This window comes from Ursus arctos, unplaced genomic scaffold (assembly GCF_023065955.2).
Source record: "Ursus arctos isolate Adak ecotype North America unplaced genomic scaffold, UrsArc2.0 scaffold_8, whole genome shotgun sequence".
Classification (NCBI taxonomy): domain Eukaryota; kingdom Metazoa; phylum Chordata; class Mammalia; order Carnivora; family Ursidae; genus Ursus; species Ursus arctos.
In genome coordinates this window covers 13,871,175-13,897,980 of record NW_026623100.1, presented here as the reverse complement: position 1 = coordinate 13,897,980, position 26,806 = coordinate 13,871,175, and the positions used below count along the sequence as shown (strand labels likewise).

Sequence of the window (26,806 nt, the reverse complement as noted above, 5' to 3'; positions counted from 1 at the left end):
TACGGAAGAATCAACACTTAGGCAGGTTGTCTCACCAATTAGGTTCTCTTCCAACTCTCTCATTTGAGAAAGAGGAGTGGGGAGAACAGTTATGAGAAGTTGCCAAGAAGTCAGTGCTTGGGTTTCACCATGGCGTGTTCGGTAGAAGGTTCTTCTATAAAGGACACTTTGAGCAATGGAAAAAGAATCCTTTGAAGAGGAGCTAGAAATCATGCCTCGAACGGGAACCTTATCCCACTCCGCCCATCAGTCAGGATAACCTGATGATGCGCCAGGGGAAATTTTCCCTATCATTCCATTAAACGAGACTTAAATCTTAGGATGCAGAATATATCTAATTCAAATGCTACAAAAATTTGCCTGTAATCATACTCATCAGTGATTAATAGTCATTAAGGGTTGATAAGAAAATCAAATTCTATCTAAGTGCTTTTTAAAGTTTTCAGGACTATATACCTCACTGCTTAGTGAGGTGATAAGAAATTAAATTTTAATAATTAAGCATTCTGCTTTTTTTTTTTTACATTTTACTTTTACGTAATCTTTACACCCAACATGGGGCTCGAACTCACAACTCTGAGATCAAGAGTCATGTGCTCTACCGACTGAGCCAGCGAGGCGCCCCTCTGGTTTTGTTTTTTAAGAAGACTATCACTGTAGGAAAATATCTGTCGGTTACTCAGGTCCACCGGAGACCTGGCTGGTTGGAATATATAACATTAAGCAAAAGACCCTTCTTCAGTTGAAACCTGTGCATCCTGGGTGCTGGTAAGGTTGTCAGAAATAAATAATCGGCCCCTTAAAAACGGACCTTAAAACATAACCTGATACAGTAGTCTTTTCACTCAATGTTGGTGATGTGACAAAGATATTAACATTGCAGCTCACTGGAGAATGTGACGTACCACCCAAGCACCCATTCCAAACACACCTATTTGAATGGAGATGTTGTCTACTCCATCCTTCCAAATCAAATTTCCCTAAAGTAATTCTTACAATTCTCCAGTAAGTCTTTATTCCAAGCAAGCTCCCCGTTCTACTTAGCTCTGATGCAGAATTTATAATGCTTTGTAGGATATGTCATATGAGCAATTTCAATGTGCTTTAGTAGGAGTGATACATAATCTCCGGAAAATTCACCCCTTAAATAAGTCCTAATGGGCTCAGAGAACAACAGTAGCTTAAGTGGATCTATTTTAAAAAGGCTGAGTGGGTCACTGATTGGAATGGAGATACCATTTCAACTCTCCCTTCAGTTACTGATCAAAACACACCGACGGTCTAGTTGGCTATTAAAACACACGCACGCAGCCCTCTATATAACACACTTGTGGCAGCAACTCTCGCTCTGTTCCATGGGTCCGAATCACCGATTTCATGAAAGGTGCCGGGCCACTTCCACCACCGCCCTTACGATCGGTCAGAGTTTTACGCAGAGCACAGAGCGTCTACCACTCCACTCATAGGAAATTAATTCGCATAGCCGACAAGGAGGCCTTTCTCGGCCAGTATCCACAGAAAGGAGGCCTCTATGTCATCTTGAAGGTGAAATGTGCTAAGTTAAATTCACTGTTTTAGATTTACCTCTCCTCTAACAGTATGGACCAACCGACTGCTGTGGAGCTGGGACCGACGGGGGGTCTGATCTCCCCGGGGGCTGCCACTGAGGGTGCCGGATCTTTGGCAGATTGTTCATCTTCTTCGTCACTGAGTTTTTGGTATGGGGGGAAAGGGCTGGCTGCCTTTGTGTGAAAGGGTTTTTCAGTTCTAAAGGCTGTGACCTAGAACTAGCCATGATCACAGCACCTGGAAGAAAACGAAGAAATTCTAAAGACTGTTTTGAGAAAAAAAAAAAAAATTTCTTCCAGAAGAATACCTTAAAAACCAAACTTCTTTCATCATGTAGAATAATAGAAAATACAAATGATCCATGGTACCTAGTTAGTGTAAAAATGCTAAGAGGGCCAGTGAGGTGGTGTAACCTTCCCCCATTTCTCCGCAAAGTCTCAGACCGTGCGTGCCGCCATGGCATAGCGCAATGCCATCAGGCCGTGGGTGCCATCAGGCCATCAGGCTATGGGTGCCGTGTCAGACTTGCTTTCCAAGCCTTTAGAGAATCCTAATGAACATAATCGTGTTTACTTTTGCGGAGCTACAATAAACTGGAAAACCATCGAACACTCACTGAAAGTGATCCTTGGATTAAAAAAAAAACAAAAACAAACTTACTTCCAGACTCTTAGATTATTGTGATTGAACAGGAGTCTGGAAAGGCAGGCTGAAAATTAACAATCACTTGCTATTCTAAACTCAGAAAGGACCGGGCTGGACTGCATTCCAGCAGAAAGGAACTCCTATATGAAATTCGATGTTAAGGAAGTCAACCAAAGAACTTAACAGGCAGGCTTTTTTTCTACATGTGTGGTTAAATATTCTAATATTTTGATGTTTGTCAACAGCATCCTTTACAGGTGTGACTGCACCTCGATTTTTCCTTCTGTTTATTTCAAAGTTGACATTTTACAAGTTATTTAGGAACTGCTGAACCATGAAACTATATTTCATTGTCAAAAATGCTGAACGGTGAAATAATGACTAGCTTTCACAGCTTGCCTCTTTATTTTATGATCTGGGGGAGCTCCTACATGTAGATGTGAACTAAGGAGACTGTCTTCTGGGAAATAAGTTATTTCCCCCATAGCCCACGGGCTTATGAATGTTTGAATGTAAATATATGAATATATGAATGATTTAAAAACATAAACATTATCACCCGCTCGTTGTAATCATGTGCATTTTACTTGAACCACAATGTGGGTTTGGAATAGGTTTGTGAATAGAGCTTGTTTTCATGTAAATGGGATCAAGCAGGACCACTGGTTAGCTATTCAGGGAATCAGACAATGCCACCCTTGCTGGAAATGCTTCAATAAGGAATTTAATCCATGTACCTAATATTTGAACTCCAACTCTTGCTTCGTATTCCTATGGCCTAATCCAGATCTCATTGACTGACAATAACCAAAGGGTGGTGTGAGACAGTGTGATCTGTTTATGTGTGGCACCAATTTCTGCCACTGAGTATTTCAGGTTTCATCCTGGAGGCAGTGTCTAAAGAGAGGGTTTTTTTCCCTCCCCTCCTCTGTGACACTGTAAAAGAAAAAAAAAAAAAATGCAGCATGGTCTGCCTGCCTGTCCCTAGAAGCAGCACCCCCATAATAACTGACAGAGAAACACCAAACCAACAGGACATAAAGAGCTCCCAGAGCGTGGGCTTCACCGCTCTGTGCACGACATGCATATTGCAAATATCACTGTGCTTTCTAAGTTTCTAAGCAGCTTACCCATCCCTGTGAATATGCAGAGAGACCATTACCAAAGCATTTCTTTTGGAAATAATATCAGCATTGCAGTGAGAGTAGCTTAATGTTTCCCATTTACAAATGGGAAATTATAAACAGGCTGACATTCTGGCACTTACAACACCAGGGGGAAAAAACCCAACTTAACACCTCACGCGTAGAAAAGCCATTTATAAATAAAACTTGGCGTACTGAGTTCATTTGAATCTGTAAATTCTCACATAGCTACTAGATGTGTGTGTGTGTGTGTGTGTGTGTCTGTGTGTGTGTGTGTCTGTGTGTGTGTCCGTCTAACACTGTACTATGTTCTGTATTTGTAACGAAAGCCTTCACTGAATATGCATTATGTATATCAGCTGTACGTGACCCTGTTGTTCGCTAGCGAAAAAGGACTATTTCTCAAACATGTTGTGTGGCTATTTTTAACCTGAGAACATGAATCAGAAAAGAGCTTAAATTCTACTTCCTCTGCTTGTCTCTCTGGTACAAATAGGATGACATAGTGTGAGTGTCCATAACACAAGGTCTGAGGAAGCCAGGCTGTTCTGATATTTATGTGAAAGATACATTTAACTCTCAATCTCCTGGCCAGACCTGACTTTCTCCACATATCTGGAGCCCACGCGTGTGACCCTCGTCTACACCTCCAAGAAGATGCTGCCCTCCTTCCCTCTGATCTGACTTTCAGGCTTAATCTGATCTAATCCTGCCAGCATTATCTTCATCTGTGCAATGAAACCTGGAGGATCCTTTCTCATATTTGGTGAGGAGAGGCATTTACTAAATTACTCGCTCAAATCATATGGTGAGGTTTTAGCTCCTTATTTGTGATTAGATGAGGGATGTAACATTAGGCACCATATGAATGATTAGTCCAAAATCTGTCTCTCTCTCTTTTGAAAGACACTAAAAGGGCCATGGAAAGCTGGAAAATCTCAGGCAGAAATAGAACAGAATATTTATTTTCCACTGAGAAATACTCTTCAGAAGAAAAAAAGAAAGCAAATCTGATTCCAATCACTTACATAGAAGAGTTACCTACTGAAAGTCTTATTTAAAATAATGATAATAATGACTGCCTGAAAATTTGATTTAACTCCCTTCTAGGGAAAGTCTTCTGCAGGTTCTGGATCTCATAACTGGGTTGATCAACAAAACAGAACTTCTTCAGAATCCAGACTTGTGTTTTCAAATCTCAAGTGTCATAAAAACATAATGAAACTACAAATAAGATCTTACTCTTAACAGGGAAAATACTTTTGAACTGTCAATGTTTCCATATGCCGAAATAGTTACTATTCAACATGCATGAAGAAAATACCTAAGATGATTTGAAATAATTATTAAGGTTTGATACATATTTATCCTGTAACTTGGGATCAGACTTCATTAACAATAAGTAGACTGAGCCAAACGAGAAGACAAAATATCTAACGTGAGTTATTTTTAAAAAGCAGGCACCTGACAGAGATTTTAATGTTATTTGCATAACAATAAAATGTAATGTTATAATTCCTGTTTTGTGTATAATTAAATATCTTAATTGAAGACATTGAAATTTTAGATAGCAAACATACATTTTAAGAAAAGATATTTCCCCAAAGACGTTGCACAAATACGTGTATTTGTCGGAGCATATACGTGTGTGTACACACATATACGTATATTCCCTTATATCAATAGTCAGATCTCTCCTAAGAAGTAAGCTAATTGAGCTGTTTGTGTTGATAAACTCCTTTTTCTCCAGACTATTCCTCTCCGAGCCATAATTATTTGCAATTTGCCTAAGTCGTCCATTTACTGATACGTCAAGCATGAAACAGAGGCAATTCCAGAAAATGGAAATGCTTCTCAAAATCAATCTTTGGGAAATAATGTGGTAGAAGTTACTGTGTGATAGAAGACTACCTTATAACTGTCACATGGAGATGAATATTAATTTGTTGAGGTTAAGGTGGCTTTGTGCTTCATTTGTCGACTTTGCTTAGCCGTCAGCAAAGCAGCACAGCCCAATTACTCCAGCAAAGCTATTTTTCCTAACAGGAGTTTTATGATTTTTATGTACTTACCAGTCAGCACACATAACAATGTCAAAATGTCCTTCCAGCTGAGAGACATCTGTCTCATTATCCCATCGTAAAACGCTTGAGGAGAAAAAGATTTTAAAAAATTATACTTAGGGTTTTTTTTTTTTTTAACTTTTGATTTTGAGCTATTAACATTATTTTTTGTGGCACTTGAAATTATTTAAAAGGTATATACAAATTATTTCAAAAGGTATAATGAAAAAAAACTAGGGATGGAACGAACTGTCTGCTCTATATTTTATTTAGTCTTCTCTATTTAGATACAATAGTTGAGCTTGTGCTAGTTTTTATAGTTTTTTTTGTAGATGAACGGGGGGAAAATATCTTATTTTTACCGTAGTCATTACAACGAGTCTAGACTCTTAACATCCATGAGGTACATATTGAGATCAAAGTACTCCCCATCTGACTGGAATACAAATTTATAAAAAGAAATGATCTGAAACTTAGTGTATATTTCTCTTGCCTGGCATGTCAGTTGCATTTCTTATTGACGAAATGAGTGATTTGGCAAGGTGGAAGGAAAAAAAGCCAACTTCTATTTGGTAGGTCTCAGGTTATAGGCACATTTTAAAATTCGCCCATCCTGACACTTAGTCTCCCAAAAGAGGATCAGGTTTTAAACCCCAGATTAACAACAGTAATTAATAACACAGATTTAAAAATTCTAGTTGTGCTTATGAAGCCAATGAGCGATTTTAAGTTACTTTTAATTAATAATTGTGAATGATTAGCATTTTACCATATTAAAGTATTTTAATGATTCCTCTCTCCACATCAAAACTGATTTGCAGTGCTATTTTTTGAAGTAAAATTGTGCTCCTCTTTTCTATTTTGATTATTATTCAAAACCAAACTGAGTGAGCATATCCTACCCTATCCTGTTATATTTGCTTATCTTGGTGGGTTCTTTATTTCTTCTACGTCTTCCTGGGGTGAAAAGCCATACGGTTGAAGACAAAAATAAGTCTTATTTTGGTTAAGTCCAAACATTCTTCCCATGTCCACTAACATACATTAGTGCTAGTGAATTTCTTAAGGTAGAAAAGATTGAACACATCACCACGAAGATATCTATGCAGACTGAGCATTGGTTGTCCACTCACTCATACAACTCATTGTTACTGAGCACCTACTGTGTGGCAGGCCCTGTGCTGGGCCACGGGCTGTGCCTTCCTGATGGCCTCCCAGCAGCACATGCGGACAATCAACCCATAATTCTGATGCCGTGTCCTACATGTTGTGTAAGCATACAGCTTTAGAACTCCAGGGAGGGCCTTCTGGAAGAATCTGTCATCCTGTGACACTTGGACAAGCTTTATAAATGGACTCTACTGTTGTACTTGCTTAGGCCTACTGGAGAGCCAAGAAATGGAGGAAACCAGGAAAGCCCTAAGAGATCAATGTTTTCTTTATTTTTAGATTAATTCCTCAGGAACTCCATGCACCTGGGGAGAATGGGACACAAGCAATACCAACTTTTATGGAAACGCTGAGGCCTCCCATGCAGCTGGGACTCGGACTCGGTGGGAAACCAGGCCTGTTCCGCCCTCATTGGAGACCTAAGAGTCTTAGAGAGTTTCTACGTGAACGAGCTGGTTTAAAATAGATTTATACTTGACTTTTTCAAATCATAAAAATAATGTACCCAACACACAAATTTTGGGAAAAAAGAGAAAAGTGTTAAAATTACTCATAATCTTACCATTCCATAACCCATTATTTAGAAAATGTTTCTAATATAGAAGTAATTACTAAAGCACACGAACGGGAAGTGTAGGAAATCCTGTGGCAGGGATGGGACACTGGGTTCCTGAGGAGCTTCAGCCCCTTGGCTCAACAACGACAAACTGCAGAGACCGGGGTCTAGGCAGCAACTGGCTGTGGGTTACCACAGCAGATGTAACAAGAATGAGTCTAAAAGAAACTGAAATGTCCGGCTTGGCCATGTGGACCACAACACTTTCCCAAAAGGCATTTTTTCCCAGTTCTCGTGAGGCTTCTGGCTATGTTGTCCCCATAACCGTAAGCACGTGACAAAGAGTGGTGTATCGAACACAGTCCAGCTTTGGTGTGACACACACAGCTAGGTTCAAATTTTGGTTCCTTCCTTGACTGGCGTGTGAACTAGGAGTCTGCTTTCCCATCTGTTAAAGGGAGATAATAGCGGCCCCTTCTTGAACACTCACAGAGCACCATTCACACTGTATCCTGGATTTGTGGGGCTCACGTAGTATACAATGAGAGGGGTGCCCCTGGAGCTGTGTGATCAGCAGGCTTTCTATCTTGGAAAGCAGTTGGTGATGGTGACTTCTATAATCGAGGAGCTGGTCCTTTCAACTCTTCTCTTGCAATGACCTAGCCCCCCACTCTTCGCAGGTAACTCACATGATGATCTCGGGCAGTCCTTTAGTTGTGGGGAAGGACCGGATTGTTGCTGCTGTTGTTTATGTCCAGTCTGCTGCAGACTGACAGTGTCATAAAATGCGGTAAAAATTAATAGGCAAATGAGATTGTAAAAGCCGAGACATTCTAAACACAAGCGCACGGATCATATGCTTGGATATCACAGTAGTGTTGCTAAACATTCACTTTCCACTTCTCAGTGCACTGCAGATCAGTAACACGCAGTTCACAAACGGGCTCCAGCGTGTGGTCTACTTGTTGAGTAGCACTGGTCTAGACCTTGTCTTTATGAATAACTGAAACCCTGACCTACTCTCTGACCAGCCCTTTCAGGGCTCATCCCTTCCAGAAGGTACTCTAATCCCAACCATTCTTCAGTCCCACTGGCCAACAATCTGCCAGTCCCATCACCATGTCCCTATCCGTCTTCCATAATCTTTATCTTCCCTCCTGACCCAGCTTATATCCTATAGCCAATCATTTTAATTACTCCTTTGCATACACCCTTTACTCCTTTTTCCCTTTCTTACTTCCTCCTATTTGTTAAATCCAGCTTTCTGCCTGCTCCGAGACTGCACCTGTGCACCCGAGTGTGGTTGGAGAAAGCACTAGAAGCATCCTGACAGGATTTGCTTTAAACTCATGACCATGAACCTCAAGTGGATTCTTGATGATGTCTGGCAATTACAGTTAGACTTCCCTTGTCCACTTACTCCCCCCATTTCCCGGGTTGTTATTTTGCACTACCTTCTCTCCTTTCAAAATTCTAACATTTCCTCTCTCATCCTCACTTTCGGCTGATGATCTTGCCTCCAGCTTTACTGTCAAAATTGTAGGTATCAGATGAGAAAGTCCACAAATTCCCACCACCACACTTATGCTCCTAACAGCATCTGTATCTCTATACCCTGCCTTCTTGCCTGTTACCATAGATGAATTAGAGATGCCACAGCCCCATCTAAAGCTAGTACCTCTTCTTGTACACTAGAGCCAGCCCCTTTCATCTTTTCTAGGGTCTGACTTGAGAAATTCTCCCTTCTCCATACTATAGTATCACTTCTTTCCTCTGTACTGCATTATTGCCACCACTATTCAAACATGAAGTTGTTTTCGCTCTCTTAAGATATCCTCTCTTGACTCGACTTACCCCTCCAGTTATTACTCCATTTTCCAACTCCTCTTCTGCAGGAAAAATCCGTGAAAAAATCGTATAAGCTCTTTATTTTCAATTCAACCTCACAATTCACAAGGTACTGGGTAGAGTCCTCAGATAGGTCTTGTCTCAGTAGGGGAGAATAATTATCCCTAAACTAAACGTTGCTTTAGTTCTGCCTAACAAGTCTTAAAAGCAAGACCCAAAAGGATCAAACTATTTCAAAATAACTGTGTAACAAAAATCAGAAACATTTACAGGAGTATAAAAACATTCAGATTCCAGGAAGGTAAAATATAAAATACCTGGAGCACCTGGGTGACTTAGTCAGTTAAACGTCTGACTCTTGATTTCAACTCAGGTCATGATCTCAGGGCTGTGAGACTGAGCCTTGTGTGCGGCTCTGTGCTAGGCAGGGAGCCTGCTTGGGAATCTCTTTCTGTCTCTCCCTCTGGCCCTCCCCAGCCCTCTCTAAAATAAATAAATACATACATACATACATACATACATACCTGGCATACAATCAAAGATTACCAGGCATGCAAAGAATTTAAATAATACAACCTATAATAAGAAAAACCAAACAACTAAAGCCAGCCTAAACCTAACACAGATGTTAGAATTAACAGATGAGAGCATTAAAATAGTTACCATAATGATATTCACTGTATTTCAAAAGATGAAAAATGAATATAGACAAGAAAGATACTTTTAAGGTCCCAAATCAAAATTCTAAAGATGAAAACTACAGTGTCTGAGAGGAAAAATACATTGGATGGAATTAATAGCAGATTAGACATTTCAGAAGAAAAGATAAATGAACTTGAAAACAAAGCTATAGAAGCTATCCAAAATGAGAAGAAACAAAGAGAGAGAAGAAACAGAGAGAAACAAAGAATAGAAATAAAAGAGGATCAGTGAACGAGCTGTGGGGCAAATTTAAGTGATCTAATATATGTGCAATTGGAGTCCCCCAGAGGACAGAAGGAGGGGGAGTTCCAGAAAAAATGATTCCAGAAATAATGGCTGAAATGTTTTCAAATTTAATGAAAACTATTAACCCACAGGTTAAGAGATTTCAACAAACTCCAAGCACAAGAAACATGAAGAAAACTACAAGGTACAAATAATCTAATCAAATTGTCCAAAAGCGGTGATGAAGAGAAAATCTGTAAAGCACCCAGAGGAAAAGAAAAACACATTATATATAAATAAAGGCAAGGATGACAGCTATTTCTTGTGAGTAATGGGAAAGTCAGAAGATAGTGGACTGACATCTTTAAAGTCCGAAAGGAAAATAAAAACCCTGTCAACCTAGAATTTTATAGCCAGTTAAAATATTTTCCCCCCAAAAGATGAAATAGATGTTTTCAGACATACAAACCTTGAAAAATTAGTCACCAGCAGATCCACACCACAAAGAATGTAAAGGAAGTCCTTCAGGCAGAAGAATAATCATACCAGACAAAAATATCAATCAGCAGAAAGAAATGATGAGAACCAAAAACTGTAACTACACGGAAAATATGTAAGATTTTTTCTTATTATTTAACTCTCTTTGAAATATTACTGACTGGTTAAACAAATAACAAGTACTGAGGGGTTTATAACATATACATAAGCAAAACAGATGACAGTAGCATGAAGACTGGGAGAGGAGTAATAGTATACTATGATAAGGTTTTTATAGTGTAGATGAAGTGGTGTATCACTTGAGGACAGACTGTGATAAGTTAAAGATGTATACTATAAAACCTAAAGCAACTACTAAAACAACTAAACACAATTACAGCTAATAAGTCAACAAAGGAGAAAAAGGAGAATAATAAAATATACTCATTTAATCAAGGGAGGCAGAGAAAGATGAAAAGAAGAAGAAAAAATAGAACAAACAGAAAACAAAAAGCAAAATGATTTAAATCTAAACCATATTAGTACTAATTGAAAATGGTTTAAATGCCCCCAATTAAAGGCAAAGAGTGTCAGATTAGATTAAAATGCTAGATGGAAGTATATGTGGCTTACTAAGTAAATGTATTTTAAATGTGAAGCACAAATGTATTAGAAGTAAAAGTCATACCAACCAACACTAGTCAAAAGAATGCTAGGGTGGCTACATGAATGCTAGACAGTAGATTTCAGAGCAAAGAATATTACTGGATGTAAAAAGGATCACATTACAATGTGAAAGGGCCAATTCAAGAAGCAGCAGACATAACATTTCTAAATGTTTATGAACTGAGTAACAGAGCTTCTAATTTGAAGCCCAAACGGTATTACTGCAAGAAAACATAGATAAAACCACAATTATGAGAGATTTCAATACTCCTCTCTCAATAATTAATTGAAATAGACAGAAAATAACCAAAGTCATAGATGATTTTAACAATGCTGTTAACCAACATAATTTATATTTATAGAACACTTCACCTAATAATAGCAGAATACAACCTTTTTTCCCCAACTAGATATGGAGCATTTACCAAAACATACCCTTTCTGGGTCATATTTTAACTTTCAACAAATTTAAAAGAATTTCAGACATATAAAAATATGTTCCCTGGGGTGCCTGAGTTGCTCAGTTAGTCAAGCGTCCAACTCTCGGTTTTGGCTCAGGTCGTGATCTCAGGGTTGTGGGATTGAGCCCTGTGTCAGACTCCATGCCGAGCCCTCTCCCTCTTCCTCTGCTCCTTCCCCCTGCTCGCTCTCTCTCTCTCTCAATAAATAAACAAATAAATAAATAAAATCTTAAAAAAAAAAGTTCCCGCCCACTATGGAATTAAATTAGAAATCAATATTCTCTGTAAAATCTCCAAATATTTGGAAAATAAATGATACACTTATAAAAAAAACCTAGCATCCAAAGAAGAAATCAAAACAGAAATTGAAAAAAATTTTTAATTGAATGAAAATGAAAATATAACATATAAAATTTGTGGGATGCCACTAAATTTGTGGGATGCATAGAGGGAAATTAATAGCACTAAATGCCTATACCAGAAAAGTCCAAATCAATAGATTCAGCTCCCAGATAAATGAACAAACAAAAACAAAAAAGAGAAGTTAAACTCAACATAACCAGAAGAAAGGAATCAAAAATTAGAACAGAAATAAATGAAACACAAAACAGAAACATAATAGTGAAAATTAACTCAAACCAAACACTGGTTCTTTGAGAAGAGCAATAAAATTGATAAATCTCTAGCCAGATTGACTAGAAAAACAGGGAGAAGACATAAATCACCAATATCATGAATGAGTGAAGTGGCATCACTCCAGATTCTACAGATAGTAAGAGGATAATAAGGAATATAAAAGTTCTTCATAAAATATATTAATAAATGTATATAATATTTATAGGTATATAAATACATATCAGTGTATAGATATAGATCTCATGATCAAGTGAGGTTGTCCTGGGAATACAAGAAGGTTGGTTTAATGTTTAAAAATCTATCAATATAATTTACCATATTAATGAACTAGGAAAGAAAAACGATATCATCATCTCAATAAGTGTAGAAAATGCACTGCCAAAGTCTAACATCTATTCCTGATAAAAACTCTCAGCAACCTAAGAACAGAAGAGAACTTCATCAACCTGAAAAAAGTCATTTGTGAAAACCTACAGCCAATATCATACTCCAACGGTGAAAGACTAGATGCTTTTTCCCTAAACATCAAAATAAGAAAAGGACGTTTCCTCTTACTATTAAGCGTTGCATTGGAGATTCAAGCCAGTGCAATAAGGCAAGAAAAAAATAAGTCATCAAGACTGGGAAGGAAGAAGTAAAATTGTCTTTAAGAGCAGGAAACCTCATCACCTATGTAGAATATCCAGTGGAATATAGAAAAAAAGCAAGCAGAACTAATACGTGAGTTTAGCAAGGTTGTGGAATACAAGACCAATAATAAAAATCAGTTACATTTCTTCATACAAGCAACAAATAGTTGGAAATTGTAATTTCCAATTCTATACTACTCACAATAACATTAAAAACTCAAACTATTAGTAGCATAAAATATGAAATACTTAGAGATAATTCTGACAAAAGATGAGAGAAATTAAATATGACCTTAAATAAATGGAGGCAGTTCAGTAGATAAAGGAGAGTATTTTCTTTTCTTTTTTTTTCTTTTTAAGATTTTATTTATTTATTTGACAGAGAGAGAGACAGCCAGCGAGAGAAGGAACAGAGTCAGGGGGAGTGGGAGAGGAAGAAGCAGGCTCATAGCAGAGGAGCCTGATGTGGGGCTCAATTCCAGGACTCTGGGATCATGCCCTGAGCTGAAGGCAGACACTTAATGCCCGAGCCACCCAGGCACCCCAAAGGAGAGTATTTTCAACAAATACTGTCTTAGCATTTAGATATCCACATTTTTTTAATCCAGCAGTCCACATTTTTTTAAAAAAGATCTCTAACACATATCTTGTACCATATTAAAAAACTGACTCCAAGTGGATCATAAAATTAAATGTAAAACCTAATACTGTAAAACTTGTAAATGAAAGTACAGAAGAAAATCTTTGTAACCTTGGGTTGAACAAAAGACTTCTTAGATACACAGGATGCATGATCCATAAAAGAACAAATTGGTAAATTAGACTTCATTAAAATTAAAAACTTCAGCAGTTTGAAAGATGCTATCAGGTGAATGGGAAGAGAAGCCACAGGCCTTGGATGGGGGGATTATTTGCAAATCATATATCTGATAAAAGCTTATATCATATAAAGCTTACATATAAACATAGAAAAAAACCTAACAAACTCTCAGAGTATGTTAATAAGAAAACAAGCAACCCAACAACAACAACAAAAAAGTGGGTAAAGCATTTGAACAGACACTTTACCAAAGATATATAAAGTGGCAAATAAGCACATGAAAAGATATCCAACATCATCAGTAATTAGGGAAATTCAAATTAAAATCCTATTGAGATACTACCATCCACTTATTAGAAAGGCTATAATTTAAAAGATTGACCATATAGAGTGTTGGGGAGAATGTGGACAAAATGGAACTCTCTGACACCACTGATGGGAACACAAAATAGTACAACCACTTTGGAAAACAGTTTGTCAGTTTCCCTAAAATGTTACATATGTGCCTTTATATGATCTAGCTGTTCCACTCCTAGGTTTTACCTCAGAGAATGGAAAGCACCTGTCCATATGTGTACATAAATATTCCTAACAGTTTCATTTGTAACTGCCCCAAACTGGCAACAACCCAAAAGTTCATCAAAGGGTGAAAGCAGAAACAAATTGTAGTGTGTATCCATATAATGGGACACTACTCAGGAATACAAAGGAAACAACTATTGATACTTACAACGACATAGATGAATCTCAAAATATTTTTACTAACTGAAAGAACACTGGCTTAAAGCACATACTGAATGATTCCATTTATTTAAAACTCTAAAAAAAAAAAAAAAACTCACAAAGAGCGAGGGAAAACAAATCAGCGGAGAGGGAGGAACCTTCAAGAAGCAGAAAGGAGGAATTACCAAAGGGCAAGAGGAAAGTTCTGGGGGTGAGAGAGATGTTCAGTATTCGGACTGTGGTGACGGTTTAAAGGTGTACGCAAATTTCAACTTGTAAAATTATGCATACAGTTTACTGGATGCCAATTCTACCTCAACAAACTGTTTTAAAAAAGCTAAAAAGGAAATTTTTTCTGTAAGAGAGCAGGTTGTCAACACACGTACTACGAGGCCCCTTGGCCTATATGAACTTTACAATCTAAGGCATAACATTCAGACGCAAAGACAAGTAAAGGATGGTTCTTCTAAACCCCCAAATCATGCCCATGTGTTACCTATAATTATACTGACATTGAAGTAAAATTTATATCTCTCCATTTTATTTTACCACTATGTCAAAATCTTATTTGTTTGAAATTCATTACAAAACAATTTTATAGAAATAAATATAAACCCAGTCGTCATTACAGAACTCCTCATGCTTTGGAAAAAAATCTTAATAGCTATGGGCATGGCAAACCTAGTAAGTGTAACAGATATTGCACAGCAGGAAGAATGCTGGGCTTATACCTAGCTAGAAAGCCCTGAGTTCAGGGGTGCCTGGGTGGCACAGCAGTTAGCGTCTGCCTTCGGCTCAGGGCGTGATCCCGGCGTTATGGGATCGAGCCCCACATCGGGCTCCTCCGCTAGGAGCCTGCTTCTTCCTCTCCCACTCCCCCTGCTTGTGTTCCCTCTCTCGCTGGCTGTCTCTATCTCTGTCGAATAAATAAATAAAATCTTTAAAAAAAAAAAAAAAAAGAAAGAAAGCCCTGAGTTCAAATATCAGCTCCATCACTTACAGGCCAGTGGGGCTGGGAGACGCCGAGTACCATGGCCTTCATCTGTAACAGACATTAGTTGCATTGCACAATGATAAAGAATCAAAAGAGACAGAATACATGAAAGTGCATTATCAGTGCTCAATAAATAGTAGTTTCCTTTCCTTTACTCTTGCACTAAGATTTTTTCATTCTGGTTTTGACTTCTGGAGTGTCAACCCGAAATTCAAAGCCAAGTCAATTTCTGATAGGTTTCCTACCTTGTGATTTAAAACGCACACACACACACATTCTCAAGCAGAAAGTCTCTGTTTTAAGTTTGTAATAAAACCTGATGTCAAACATGTTTAACCTATTTTGTATTTCACTGAAGTGCTCACAGATAGCTCTCCCCTACAGATTTAAGGCATTTCTTTTCTTACATTCCCACAGTTAATATTTGTTTACCTTTATATTTGCAGACTCCTCATTGGGGAGTGAGTCACAGTTTTTAACTCTGCTGCTGGAAAGGTCATCCCTCGTGTTTCTGCAAAAGTAGTATACTGATACAATTCTTGATTATGCTTGCCAAATGTAATGAGCTTAGAGTTATTTAAAAAAAAAAAAAAAAGCTGTCTTACCAGTAGTGGAGAAGACACTTTTCTTCACATGGATATTACAGGCATTCTTCCTTGCAACAGACTCAGGAGCCCTTCCCACAGTTTCTTATATCTTACTTCTCAAAGTCTGTCTGGGCTTAGCTCACCCTTAAAGAGGGTCCATTCAAGCCATTTATAGTGTTTACATAAACTGGGGAATCATTTCTCCTCTTTCAAATACTTCCCTATTTGTCACTTGTCCTTCCACTTTTCCTGATCTTATATAGTTTCAAAATGCCATATGCTACAAGATTCTATAATAGTGTTTTTTTTTTTTAAGATTTTATTTATTTATTCGACAGAGATAGAGACAGCCAGCGAGAGAGGGAACACAAGCAGGGGGAGTGAGAGAGGAAGAGCAGGCTCCTAGCGGAGGAGCCTGATGTGGGGCTCGATCCCGTAACGCCGGGATCACGCCCTGAGCCAAAGGCAGACGCTTAACCGCTGTGCCACCCAGGCGCCCCTATAATAGTGTTTTAGATGCTTGAGGAAAGGAATGTAAATCTAGAACAGAAAACCAAGAATGAGAGGGGACACTGATCTGTTGATTTCCTAACTTGTGAGCCAGTCCAACCACACTGTTATTCAGCATTCCTCTGGAGGCTGTGCAGGTAGGACAAAGAGGACCTGTTTCTAAGTAACGAAATTAAAACAGTCAAAGGAAACAAATAGTCTTATTTGGAAATGAAACAAAATAATTACAGATTGTCATGTTGGGGAAGGTATGCTGAAGAAGGTGGAAGGTGGAATGTGATTTTAAAGGCAGGATTTGGACAAGAAAGAGGAAGAGGAATTAAATCTTAGACAAAGTACAGGAGGCAAGGGTTTGGAGGCTGGCTACACACATCCGTTTTCAGCTCCCTGACATTCCAGGTCTTTGCTCTTTTAAAATGACCTCACCACGAGCCTGAGTCTATCTGATATATCTTTTCCCTGTTCATCTTTTCTCTTTGCCTCTTGTCTAAAACCAAGTAGGGTTACTCATCCTTTCAAGGACAGCCTCTTCACCCACGTGCAGGATTAAACCACTCCCTTTTTCCTCTAGCTTAGTGGTTTTCAAACTTGAGCTTGCATCAGAATGCTCAGTAGGTTTGTTCAAACACAGATTTCAGCCTTCAATCCCAGAGTTTCTGATTCAGTAGGTCTGGGGTGGAGGCCGCAAATCTGCATTTCTACCAAATTTCCAAGTGGTGCTGATGCTGCTGGTCTGGGGACCATACTTTGAGAAGCACCACTCTAGGCCTTGCTCCATCAAATCTGCCCCCACCCCACCGCCCTCGCTTCACATATTACTTGGTTCTTCTTCCTTGGCTGTGTTGGCACGCCCGCCAACAAGCTCCCCTCTATCCCCAACTCTGCTTCTCCTTGATACACATACCACTTGGCTCTTTGCCTTCACCATCAATGCTCTGGCAGGAGTCCATTCTCATTGATTCACCTGCCCTCGCAATCTAACCTTTCTCACGACAGACATGAGCACTGCTCCGCAATTTGCTAGACCTTCAGTGAACTGCAGTAGCTAACACTGCTGGTCCTCCGTCCTTGAATTCTCTCCTGGGCTTGCTTTCGTCAAGGAGTGGTTTTATACCGTACCACCCTGCATCAGCCTTCCTGTCTCCAGCTCCTTCTCTGTATCCCTGACTGGCCCCTAGTACTCTGCCCCCCAAACGGGTATTTTCTAAGATTCTCTCCTTAGCCTCTCCTTTACGTTCCAGTTTCCATAGTTCTGCTCTACTCTCTCCATGTTGATCTCCAAATCTTCTAGCACATTTCCTGAGATTTGACCTTTCCTTCTTAACCGCCTGCTAGTTACTGTCACATACAGAACGCACGTTTATGTTCCACAACCACGTGAATGTAGCATGTCCCAAACTGCTCTCTCACTCCTCCTCTTTTCTTTAGTGTCCACAGACAGTCAGTTCTCCAGAATGGCCTCCATATTAGCTCACTGATTTCTGCTCTCATTCAGGCCTGGATACCACTTTTCTTTTCTCTGGAACCACTGAGATAGCTTTCAAAACAAGCAAAAAAACCCAACCCCTTTTATTGTACACTAAAGCACTGCCAACAGAAAACTACATGAAGCAAATATATGCCTTAATTCTGAGGCAAATACCTTTGTAACCACGACCCAGATCAAGAAAAAGACTGCCTGATACTTCAGAAGTCCCTTTACGGGTTCTGTCCCACTCACCTCCCCCTGTCCACCTCAATGTAATGACTTCCGTTTAAGTGGTCTGTTGGCCTCATCACACCAGAGAACTAAATTTGCCTGGATACATGTTTTCTTTTCCTTTCCCTTACTTTTCTTCTTCTTCTTCTTCTTTCTTTTTTCTTTCTTTTTTTTTTTTTTTTAAGATTTTATTTATTTATTTGAGAGAGAGCGAGAGAACACAAGCAGGAGGAGGGGCAGAAGGAGAGGGAGAAGCAGACTCCCCACTGAGCAGGGAGCCCAACACAGGGCTTGATTCCAGGACCCTGAGATCACAACCTGAATGCAAGGCAGACTGACTGAGCCAATCTTGCCCCAGGACACATCTTTTCTACCTCCATGCCTTTAATGATTTCCGCCCTGCTTTTTCATACCTACAGTGCCCTCTTCAACTGCTCTTCTTCTCTTGCCTTTCAGGTGCTAAATCTCATCTCAAGGACCACCTCCTTCACCCTTTCTCAGATCCCTCTGCCTTGGATTGGCTGATCTTCTCCTTATACTTACATAGCAAGATTAACCCAACTAGAGCAGATGCTGTCTTGTCTTGGTAGTTGGGCAAGTATCTGTCTCTCATTTGGACCTCTTGAGCTTCCTAAGGCAGAAACCTCACCTTGCTCATATTTGTAACCTCTAAAGAGCTCACCATAGTGCTTTACATGGAGCAGACTCTATATTTTATTACCTTGGGTCGAATGATACAAGTTGGACTAGAATAACAGCTAATTTAATGAAATATTTTAGGTAAAAATGTTATTCACTAACAGACTTAATTAAAGAAGAGTGTATGGGGCACCTGGGTAGCTCAGTTGGTTAAACATCAGACTCCTGATCTCAGCTCAGGTCTTGATCTCAGGGTCATCATTTCAAGCCCTGCCTTGGGCTCCACGCTGGCCATGGAGCCTACTGAAAAAAGTCCAAAAAACAAGTAATGCTATGAAAGATAAAAAGATAAAAGAGATCCAAGTGTTATTTCTGGATCTCCATTTTTCTCAACTAGTGTGCAATTGTTTCTCAACTGGAGTAGTAGTGCCATTTGGGACAGGACAATTCTGAATTGTAGTGGACTGTCCCTGGCACTGTAGGATGTTTACCATCTCTGCTCCCTCCAGTACTAGTAATAACACTTACTCATTGTGATAAGCAAACAGAAATGTCCCCCATAATTACAAACAGGTGCAGAGGTGGGCACACAGTCCACTTCTGGTTGGGAATCACCAGTGGATTATCTCAAAGGCCTCTTCCACCTCTGATGTGTGCTCCTTGTTGAATCCCAACAACTAAAAGTTGTGATGCAGACAAGAAACTAATCAGAACTACTCCCTTCTCTGTATAACTTTCCCCCTCCTACTGCCATGCACATCTTCATTAAGATGACACCATAGAAATTCAGAGTCTGGGGAGCCTGGGTGGCTCGGTTGGTTGTGTTCGACTCTTGATCTCAGCTCAGGTCATGATCGCAGGGTTGTGAGTTCAAGCCCCGTGTGGGGCTCGAGGCTGGGTGTAGAGCCTACTTGAAGAGAAAAGAAAAAAGAAAAGGAAAGGAAAGGATGCTTTCAGCTGGTATGCTACACTGAACAGCAGTCTAAGGGTAAAAGGAGTTTATCAAAGATCATCTGTGATCCAGATATATTAGAATCACCTTGGAAGATTGTTAAAATGTGAGATTCATGAACCTCAAGCCTAAGGAGTCTAATTCAGTAAGGAACTTTTGTTTTTAAAATAAGCACCCCAGGTAATTCCTATGAAAATGGGTCAGGGACCACTTGAGAAACATGCTCCAGAAGATCTTTACCAGTATGGCTTAGGATTTAGAATACTTTTTAGCTATAGGTCTAGACTTTTAGTTCCATGTGACAAATGTCTATTTTCAAATGACTGATTTTAAAGAGGGTGCCACTTCAGGGAAGCAACAGTGGCCCTAAAAACGGAATTAATTAAGAGCACTCCCCGCTACATAAGGAACTTATACAACTCAACACATGATTAATAATAATAATAATCCCATTGAAAAATGGTCAGAGGACCTGTCCAAAGAAGATTGTGTACAGACTGCCAACAGACTCATGAGAAGATGCTCAGCATTACTCATCATCAGGGAAATGCAAAGCAAAACCGCAATGAGATATCACCTTATTATACCTGTCACAATGCTAGAATCAAAAAGACAACAAATAACAAGTGTTGGCAAGGATGCAGATAAAAGGAAATCATGTGCACTATTGGTGGGAATGTAAGTTGATGCAGCCACTTTGGGAAACAGTATCAAGGTTCCTCGAAAAATTAAAACTAGAAATACCCTGTGATCCAATAATTCCACTACTGGGTATTTAGTCAAAGAAAACAAAAACACTAATTTGAAAAGATATATGCATGCCTATGTTTATGCAGCATTATTTGCAATAGCCAAGCTATGGAAGCAACCCAAGGGTCCATCAGTAGATGAATGGGTAAAGAAGATGTGGTATGTGTGCTATGGAATACTACTCAGCCATAAAAAAAGCATGGCATCTTGCCATTTGTGAAACATGGATAGATCCAGAGGGTATTATGCTAAGTGAAATCAGCCAGACAAGGACAAACACCACATGATTTCACTTACACATAGAATCTAAAAGACAAAATAAATGACAAAATCTAAAAGACAGAAACAGACCCGTAGATACAGAGAACAAACATCATTGCCAGAGTGGAGAAAGGTGAGGGGGTGGGCAAAATGGGTGAAGGGGCATGGAAGATACAGGCTTCTAGCTTTCAGGAAGAACAAACACAGGGAAATAGTCAATGGTACTATAATACTGTGTGGTGACAGACAGTAGCTACACTTGTGGTGAGTACGGCGTAATATAGAGACTTGTGGGATCACGATGCTGTGCACCTAAAACTAATATAACATCGTGTGTCAACTACACTTCAATTAAAAACAAAAAAGCAAACAAAAAAACCCACTTCCCACCGGATCACTAAGGGAAGGAAGCAACATCCCAGATTAACCAAAGCAGGATTTCATTTATATAAATTCCTTGAAACAGATGACCTGACCAACTTCATTGATTTTTTATCCTCAAGTGAAACTAATTTACATTTCCAGATTATAAGTAAGGGTTGGAGGAAGGTGAGCAGGAAGTAATGTTAGGTCTCAATGAAATTTTTACCTCAGAGGATCTACAAGATTGATTAACTACAGACAACTGAGAGTTGACATCAAGTCCGGTTCTGTCCTTTCTTTGTAAATACATGACATCTACAAAATAAACAAGAGAATAAGGTGGATGGAACTGGCTTTAATGAGTGAAAACTGGGACAACTTTAAGGCAATGAAACACTACAGCATTTAATGGGAAACTCTCAGAGAGAACCCTAGTTCAGTGGTTCTCAAGCAAGGTCTCCAGACCAGCAACAGCAGGGACACCTGGGAACTTGCCAGAAATCTGAACTCTTGGGCCCTACTTCAGTCTCTCTGGGGATAGGGTCCAATAATCTGTGTCATAACAAGTTCTATAGATGATTCTGATACTAAAGTTTGAGAACTATGGCTCCAGCTTATTATATATTTCTGGACTGACTTTAAACTGATCTCACTCTCTGGATCTGTGTTTTTGTCTGTATTTTATCTGAAATAAACTTATTTCAGAGTCTAAAAGGAAGATGGATTTGCTGAACATTTGGACCCCCTAAGCTGGTGGTCAGTATATTCGACACCAGTTAAGGAAGACTTGTAAAGGGTTTTAAGATCTTGGAATGAAAGGTACTAATTATATTTCCCATTTCAAATATCTCTGATTCTATAATTATGACAGTTGATTAACTTACATGGGAGTAAAACAAAGTGATGATAAAAATTTAGAATTAGCTTTAATTTCATATCAAATTTCAACTATGAGCCATTAAATGTGAAATCACAAAACTAATTATTATATTTTCATGCTTTCATTCATTTTTCTTTTTTGTTCATTTTCAAACTTATGACCTTTCAATCACAGTGCATTTTAATATAAGGATTTCACTATTTGTTGCCAACTTCAAATTATAACTTCCAGAATAATGGGGTAAAAATCACTCTAATCTAGCATTATGGTAGCAACTTGGGGTGACCAAGATTAGATGGCTCAAAAGATAAGAAAGGTTACCAAATTCTTTTAAGAAGCCAATATACCAATGATTTTAAACTCTAATAAAGACAGTGCAATAAAACTGTGGACCAATTTTACTGATGAATATCAATGCAAAAAGCCCAGAAAACATCATACACTGCTGATGGGAATGTAAAATGGTTCAGCCAACTTGGCAAACAGTCTGGCAATTCCTCAGAAAGATAAACGTAGAGTTACTATATGGCTATATACACCCAAGAGAAATGAAACTTGTCATAAGAACTTGTACACAAATGTTCATAGCATCACTACTCATAATTGCCAGAAAGTGGAAACAACCCAATTGTCTATAATGAATGGATGAATAAAATGTGGTCTATCCATCCTCCAAAAAACTACTAGAACGGATGAATGAATTCAGCAAGTTTGCAGGATACAAAATCAATATACAGAAATTTGTGGCATTTCTATACACCAATAATGAAACAGCAGAAAGAGAAATTAAGAAAACAATCTCACTTACAATTGCACCCAAACTAATAAAATACCTAGGGATAAACTTAACCAAGGAGGTGATAGACCTGTACTCTGAAAACTATAAAACACTAATGAAAGAAGTTGAAGACAACACAAACAAATGGAAAGACAGTCCATGCTCATGGCTTGGAAGAATAAATATTGTTAAAATGTCTACACTACCCAAAGCAATCTGTAGATTCAATGCAATCCCTATTAAAATTCCAACCGCATTTTTCACAGAAATGAAACAAACAATCCTAAAATTTGTATGAGACCACAAAAGACCCCGAAGAGCCGAAGCAATCTTGAAAAAGAAAAGCAAAGCTGGAGGCATCACAATTTTGGACTTCAAGTTATAGTACAAAGCTGTAGTAATCAAAATAGTATGGTACTAAATAGACACTAGATCAACTGAACAGAATAGAAAGCCCAGAAATAAATTCACAATTATATGGCCAATTAATCTTTGACAAAGGAGGGAAGAATATGTGATTGGAAAAGTCTCCTCAACAAATGGGGCTGGGAAAACTGAACTGCTACATGCAAAAGAAAGAGGCTGGACCACTTTCTTTTTTTTTTTTTTTTTTTTTTTTAAGATTTTATTTATTTATTTGACAGAGAGAGAGAGAGACAGCCAGCGAGAGAGGGAACACAAGCAGGGGGAGTGGGAGAGGAAGAAGCAGGCTCATAGCGGAGGAGCCTGATGTGGGGCTCGATCCCATAACGCCGGGATCACGCCCTGAGCCGAAGGCAGACGCTTAACCGCTGTGCCACCCAGGCGCCCCTGGACCACTTTCTTATATCATACAGAAAAGTAAACTCAAAATGGATTAAGGACCTAAATGTGAGACCTGAAACCATAAAAATCCTGGAAGAGAGCACAGGCAGTAATTTCTCTGACATTGGGCATAACAACATCTTTCTATATGTTTTCTGAGGCAAGGGAAACAAAAGCAAAAATAAACTATTGGGACTACATCGAAATTTAAAAAGCTTTGGCACAGCAAAGGAAACAGCCAACAAAGCTAAAAGACAACCTACTGAATGGAAGAATATATTCACAAATGACATCTGATAAAGGGTTAGTATCCAAGGTATATAAAGAATTTATATAACTCAACACCAAAAAAAACCGCAAAAAACAAAAAACCAAAACCAAAACAGCCCCCAGAAACCACAAATAAAAAAGTGGGCAGAAGACATGAACAGCATTTCTCCAAAGAAGACCTATAGATGGCCAACAGACACAAGAAAAGATGTTCAACATCACTCACCATCAGGGAAATGTAAATCAAACCCACATTGATTTATCACCTCACACCCGTCAGAATGGCTCAAATCAAAAGCTCAAGAAACAACAAGTGTTAGCAAGGATGTGGAGAAGAAGGAACCCTCATGCACTGTTGGTGGGAATGCAAACTGGTGCAGCCACTGTGGAAAACAGTATGGAGGTTCCTCAAAAGTTTAAATACAGAACTACCCTATGATCCAGTAATTACACTAGTGGGTATTTATCCAAAGATTATGAAAATACTAATGCAAAGGGATATATGCACCTGTATATTTATTGCAGCATTATTTACAATAGCCAAATTATGGAAGCAGCCTAAATGTCTATCAACAGATGAATGGATAAAAAAATGTAGTATATACATATATACCATGGAATATTATTCAGCCATAAAAAGAATGAAATCTTGCCATTTGCAACAACTTAGCATAGAGTATAATGCTAAGTGAAATAAGCCAGAGAGAGAAAGACAAATACCGTATCATTTCACTTATATATGGAATTTGTGAAACAAAACAAATGAACAAAGAAAAAAAAAGAGACAAACCAAAACACAGACTCTCAACTACAGAGAACAAACAGATGGTTACCAGAGGGGAGGTGGGTTGGGGGATGGATGAAACAAGGGAAGGGGACTAAGTGTATGCTTATCTTGATGAGTACTGAGTCATGTATGGAATTGTTAAATTGCTGTATCATACACCTGAAACTAATACAACACTGTATGTTAACAATGCTGGAATTAAAATAAAATAAACGTATTCTATCCATACAGTGGAATATTATTCAGCCATAAAAAGAATGACATCTGATACATGCTAAAACATGGATGAACCCCAAAACATTATGTTAAGTTAAAGAAACCAGATACAAAGGACCGCATATTGTATGATTCCATTTGTGTGAAATGTCCAGAAAAAGCAAAGCCATAGAGCCAGAAAGTAGATCAGTGGCTCCCTGATGCTAGGAAGGAAAAAGGGGGTAGGGGCAATGGGCAGTGGCTGCTAATGGGTCACTTTGTTCGGGGGTGATGAAAATGTTCTAAAATTGATCATGAGGGTTGCACAACTCTGTGACTATCCTAAAACCCATTAAATTGTCCATTATTAAGTGGGTGAATTATATGGTACGTGAATTATATCTCAATAAACTTGTTGTAAAAATAATTGCAGATAACATGCTAGAATACAACAGCATGTTAAGAGATGAATTAAGACACCATGACCAAGTGACTAGAAACACAGAGATGCTTTAATATTAAGAAACCTGTTAATATGAGTTGTCATAGGTATAGGTGAAGTCAGAAAAACAATTTGTATCAGCTCCATTCATGCTAAAAAGGCATCTGCTGAAGTTCCATATTTATTTGTAATAAAATCTCTTAAAAACAAGAAGATCAATAAAAACTTACTTAACAAGATAAAAAAAATCCTATACATTTCCACTCAAATGCTAATGCATATCTAATGGTGAAATATTAGAGGAGTCCCAACAAAGTCAGGCTCTAAAATGCCTATCATTTAATATCATCTTGGAATTTTTTATTCAATAAAATTATACAAGAGATACAAAAGAAGATGTATAGGAATTGGAAAGAGTAGAAATCATCACCATTTGCAGATGGTGGGATTGTTTATTCGGAAAACTTAAGAGAATAAACTGACAAACTAGCAGAAATAATAACTCATGGAGGTGACTGAACATTTACCGTAGAAAACCCAATAGCTTTCTTTATATACATAACAACCAGTTAGAAAATATAATGAAAGAGGGGGCGCCTGGGTGGCACAGCGGTTAAGCGTCTGCCTTTGGCTCAGGGCGTGATCCCAGCATTATGGGATCGAGCCCCACATCAGGCTCCTCCGCTATGAGCCTGCTTCTTCCTCTCCCACTTCCCCTGCTTGTGTTACCTCTCTCACTGGCTGTCTCTATCTCTGTCAAATAAATAAATAAAAAATCTTTAAAAAAAAAAAAAAAAAGAAAGAAAATATAATGAAAGAGAAGATCTCATTTATAAGAGAAACAAAACTAGTTTCTGAAAATAAACTTAACAAGAGAAATGAAGAAAGATTTCAAATGCTAATGAATCATCTAGAAAAACTTTAATAAAAAGGAAACGCCCTGCTCTTGAATAGGAAGACTCAGTCATCAAGATGTCAAGGCTTAGTAAATTGTATTTCTTTCAATCACAATGAAAATACCAGTATAGTAAAAATACCAACATAATTTTAGAAAATTCTAAAAGAATAATGACAAGGGACTAGTCTTAACAGATAGAAAAATATATTACACAGTTGTAGTAATTTACACTTTGGTCGAGTCATATGAATACACACAGTTCGCTTCTGAAAATTTGTTCCGTAGAGATACTTGCTAATGTGTCGTCTTTGCACAGCTGCGTTCACTGCAGCATTATCTGTAATGGCAAAACACTGAAAACAGACTATTACTAAAGTGAAAAATTATTTTTTAGCCGTGGATTATGATACGGTCATGCTCTAAAAATAATTTTTAAGATTGCCCCTTGTCCATTTTAAAGTGAAGAAACCTTTTGAAAATGAAGACCTTTTTATTTGATAGGTAACGTTGGTGATACAAATTTCTAGGAAGGAGCGATTTTTCTCTTAAGCCTGGAAAGCATTTCCACAGAGGATGCAGTAGTCTGACCTGCACACCTGGCTATCCATATAGAACTTGGCCGAATTTGGGTGGTGAGATTTCGATCTTGGTGAAGAGCAGGG

At 38.5% G+C, this 26,806-nt stretch overlaps 1 protein-coding gene across 3 annotated transcripts in view; it reads right to left on the bottom strand.

Annotated features, from left to right (window-relative positions):
* CAMKMT (calmodulin-lysine N-methyltransferase) overlaps positions 1-26,806 on the bottom strand; it is a 382,790-nt gene that overhangs the window by 18,080 nt on the left and 337,904 nt on the right. For 2 of the 3 annotated variants that reach the window (XM_026486725.4, XM_057308990.1), the window contains exon 8: positions 5,432-5,506. The exons of the other annotated variant lie outside the window; for it this stretch is intronic. In XM_026486725.4, coding sequence (XP_026342510.2) covers positions 5,432-5,506 — 75 coding nt within the window. The remainder of the gene's footprint in view (positions 1-5,431; positions 5,507-26,806) is intronic. 3 annotated transcript variants of the gene reach the window in all.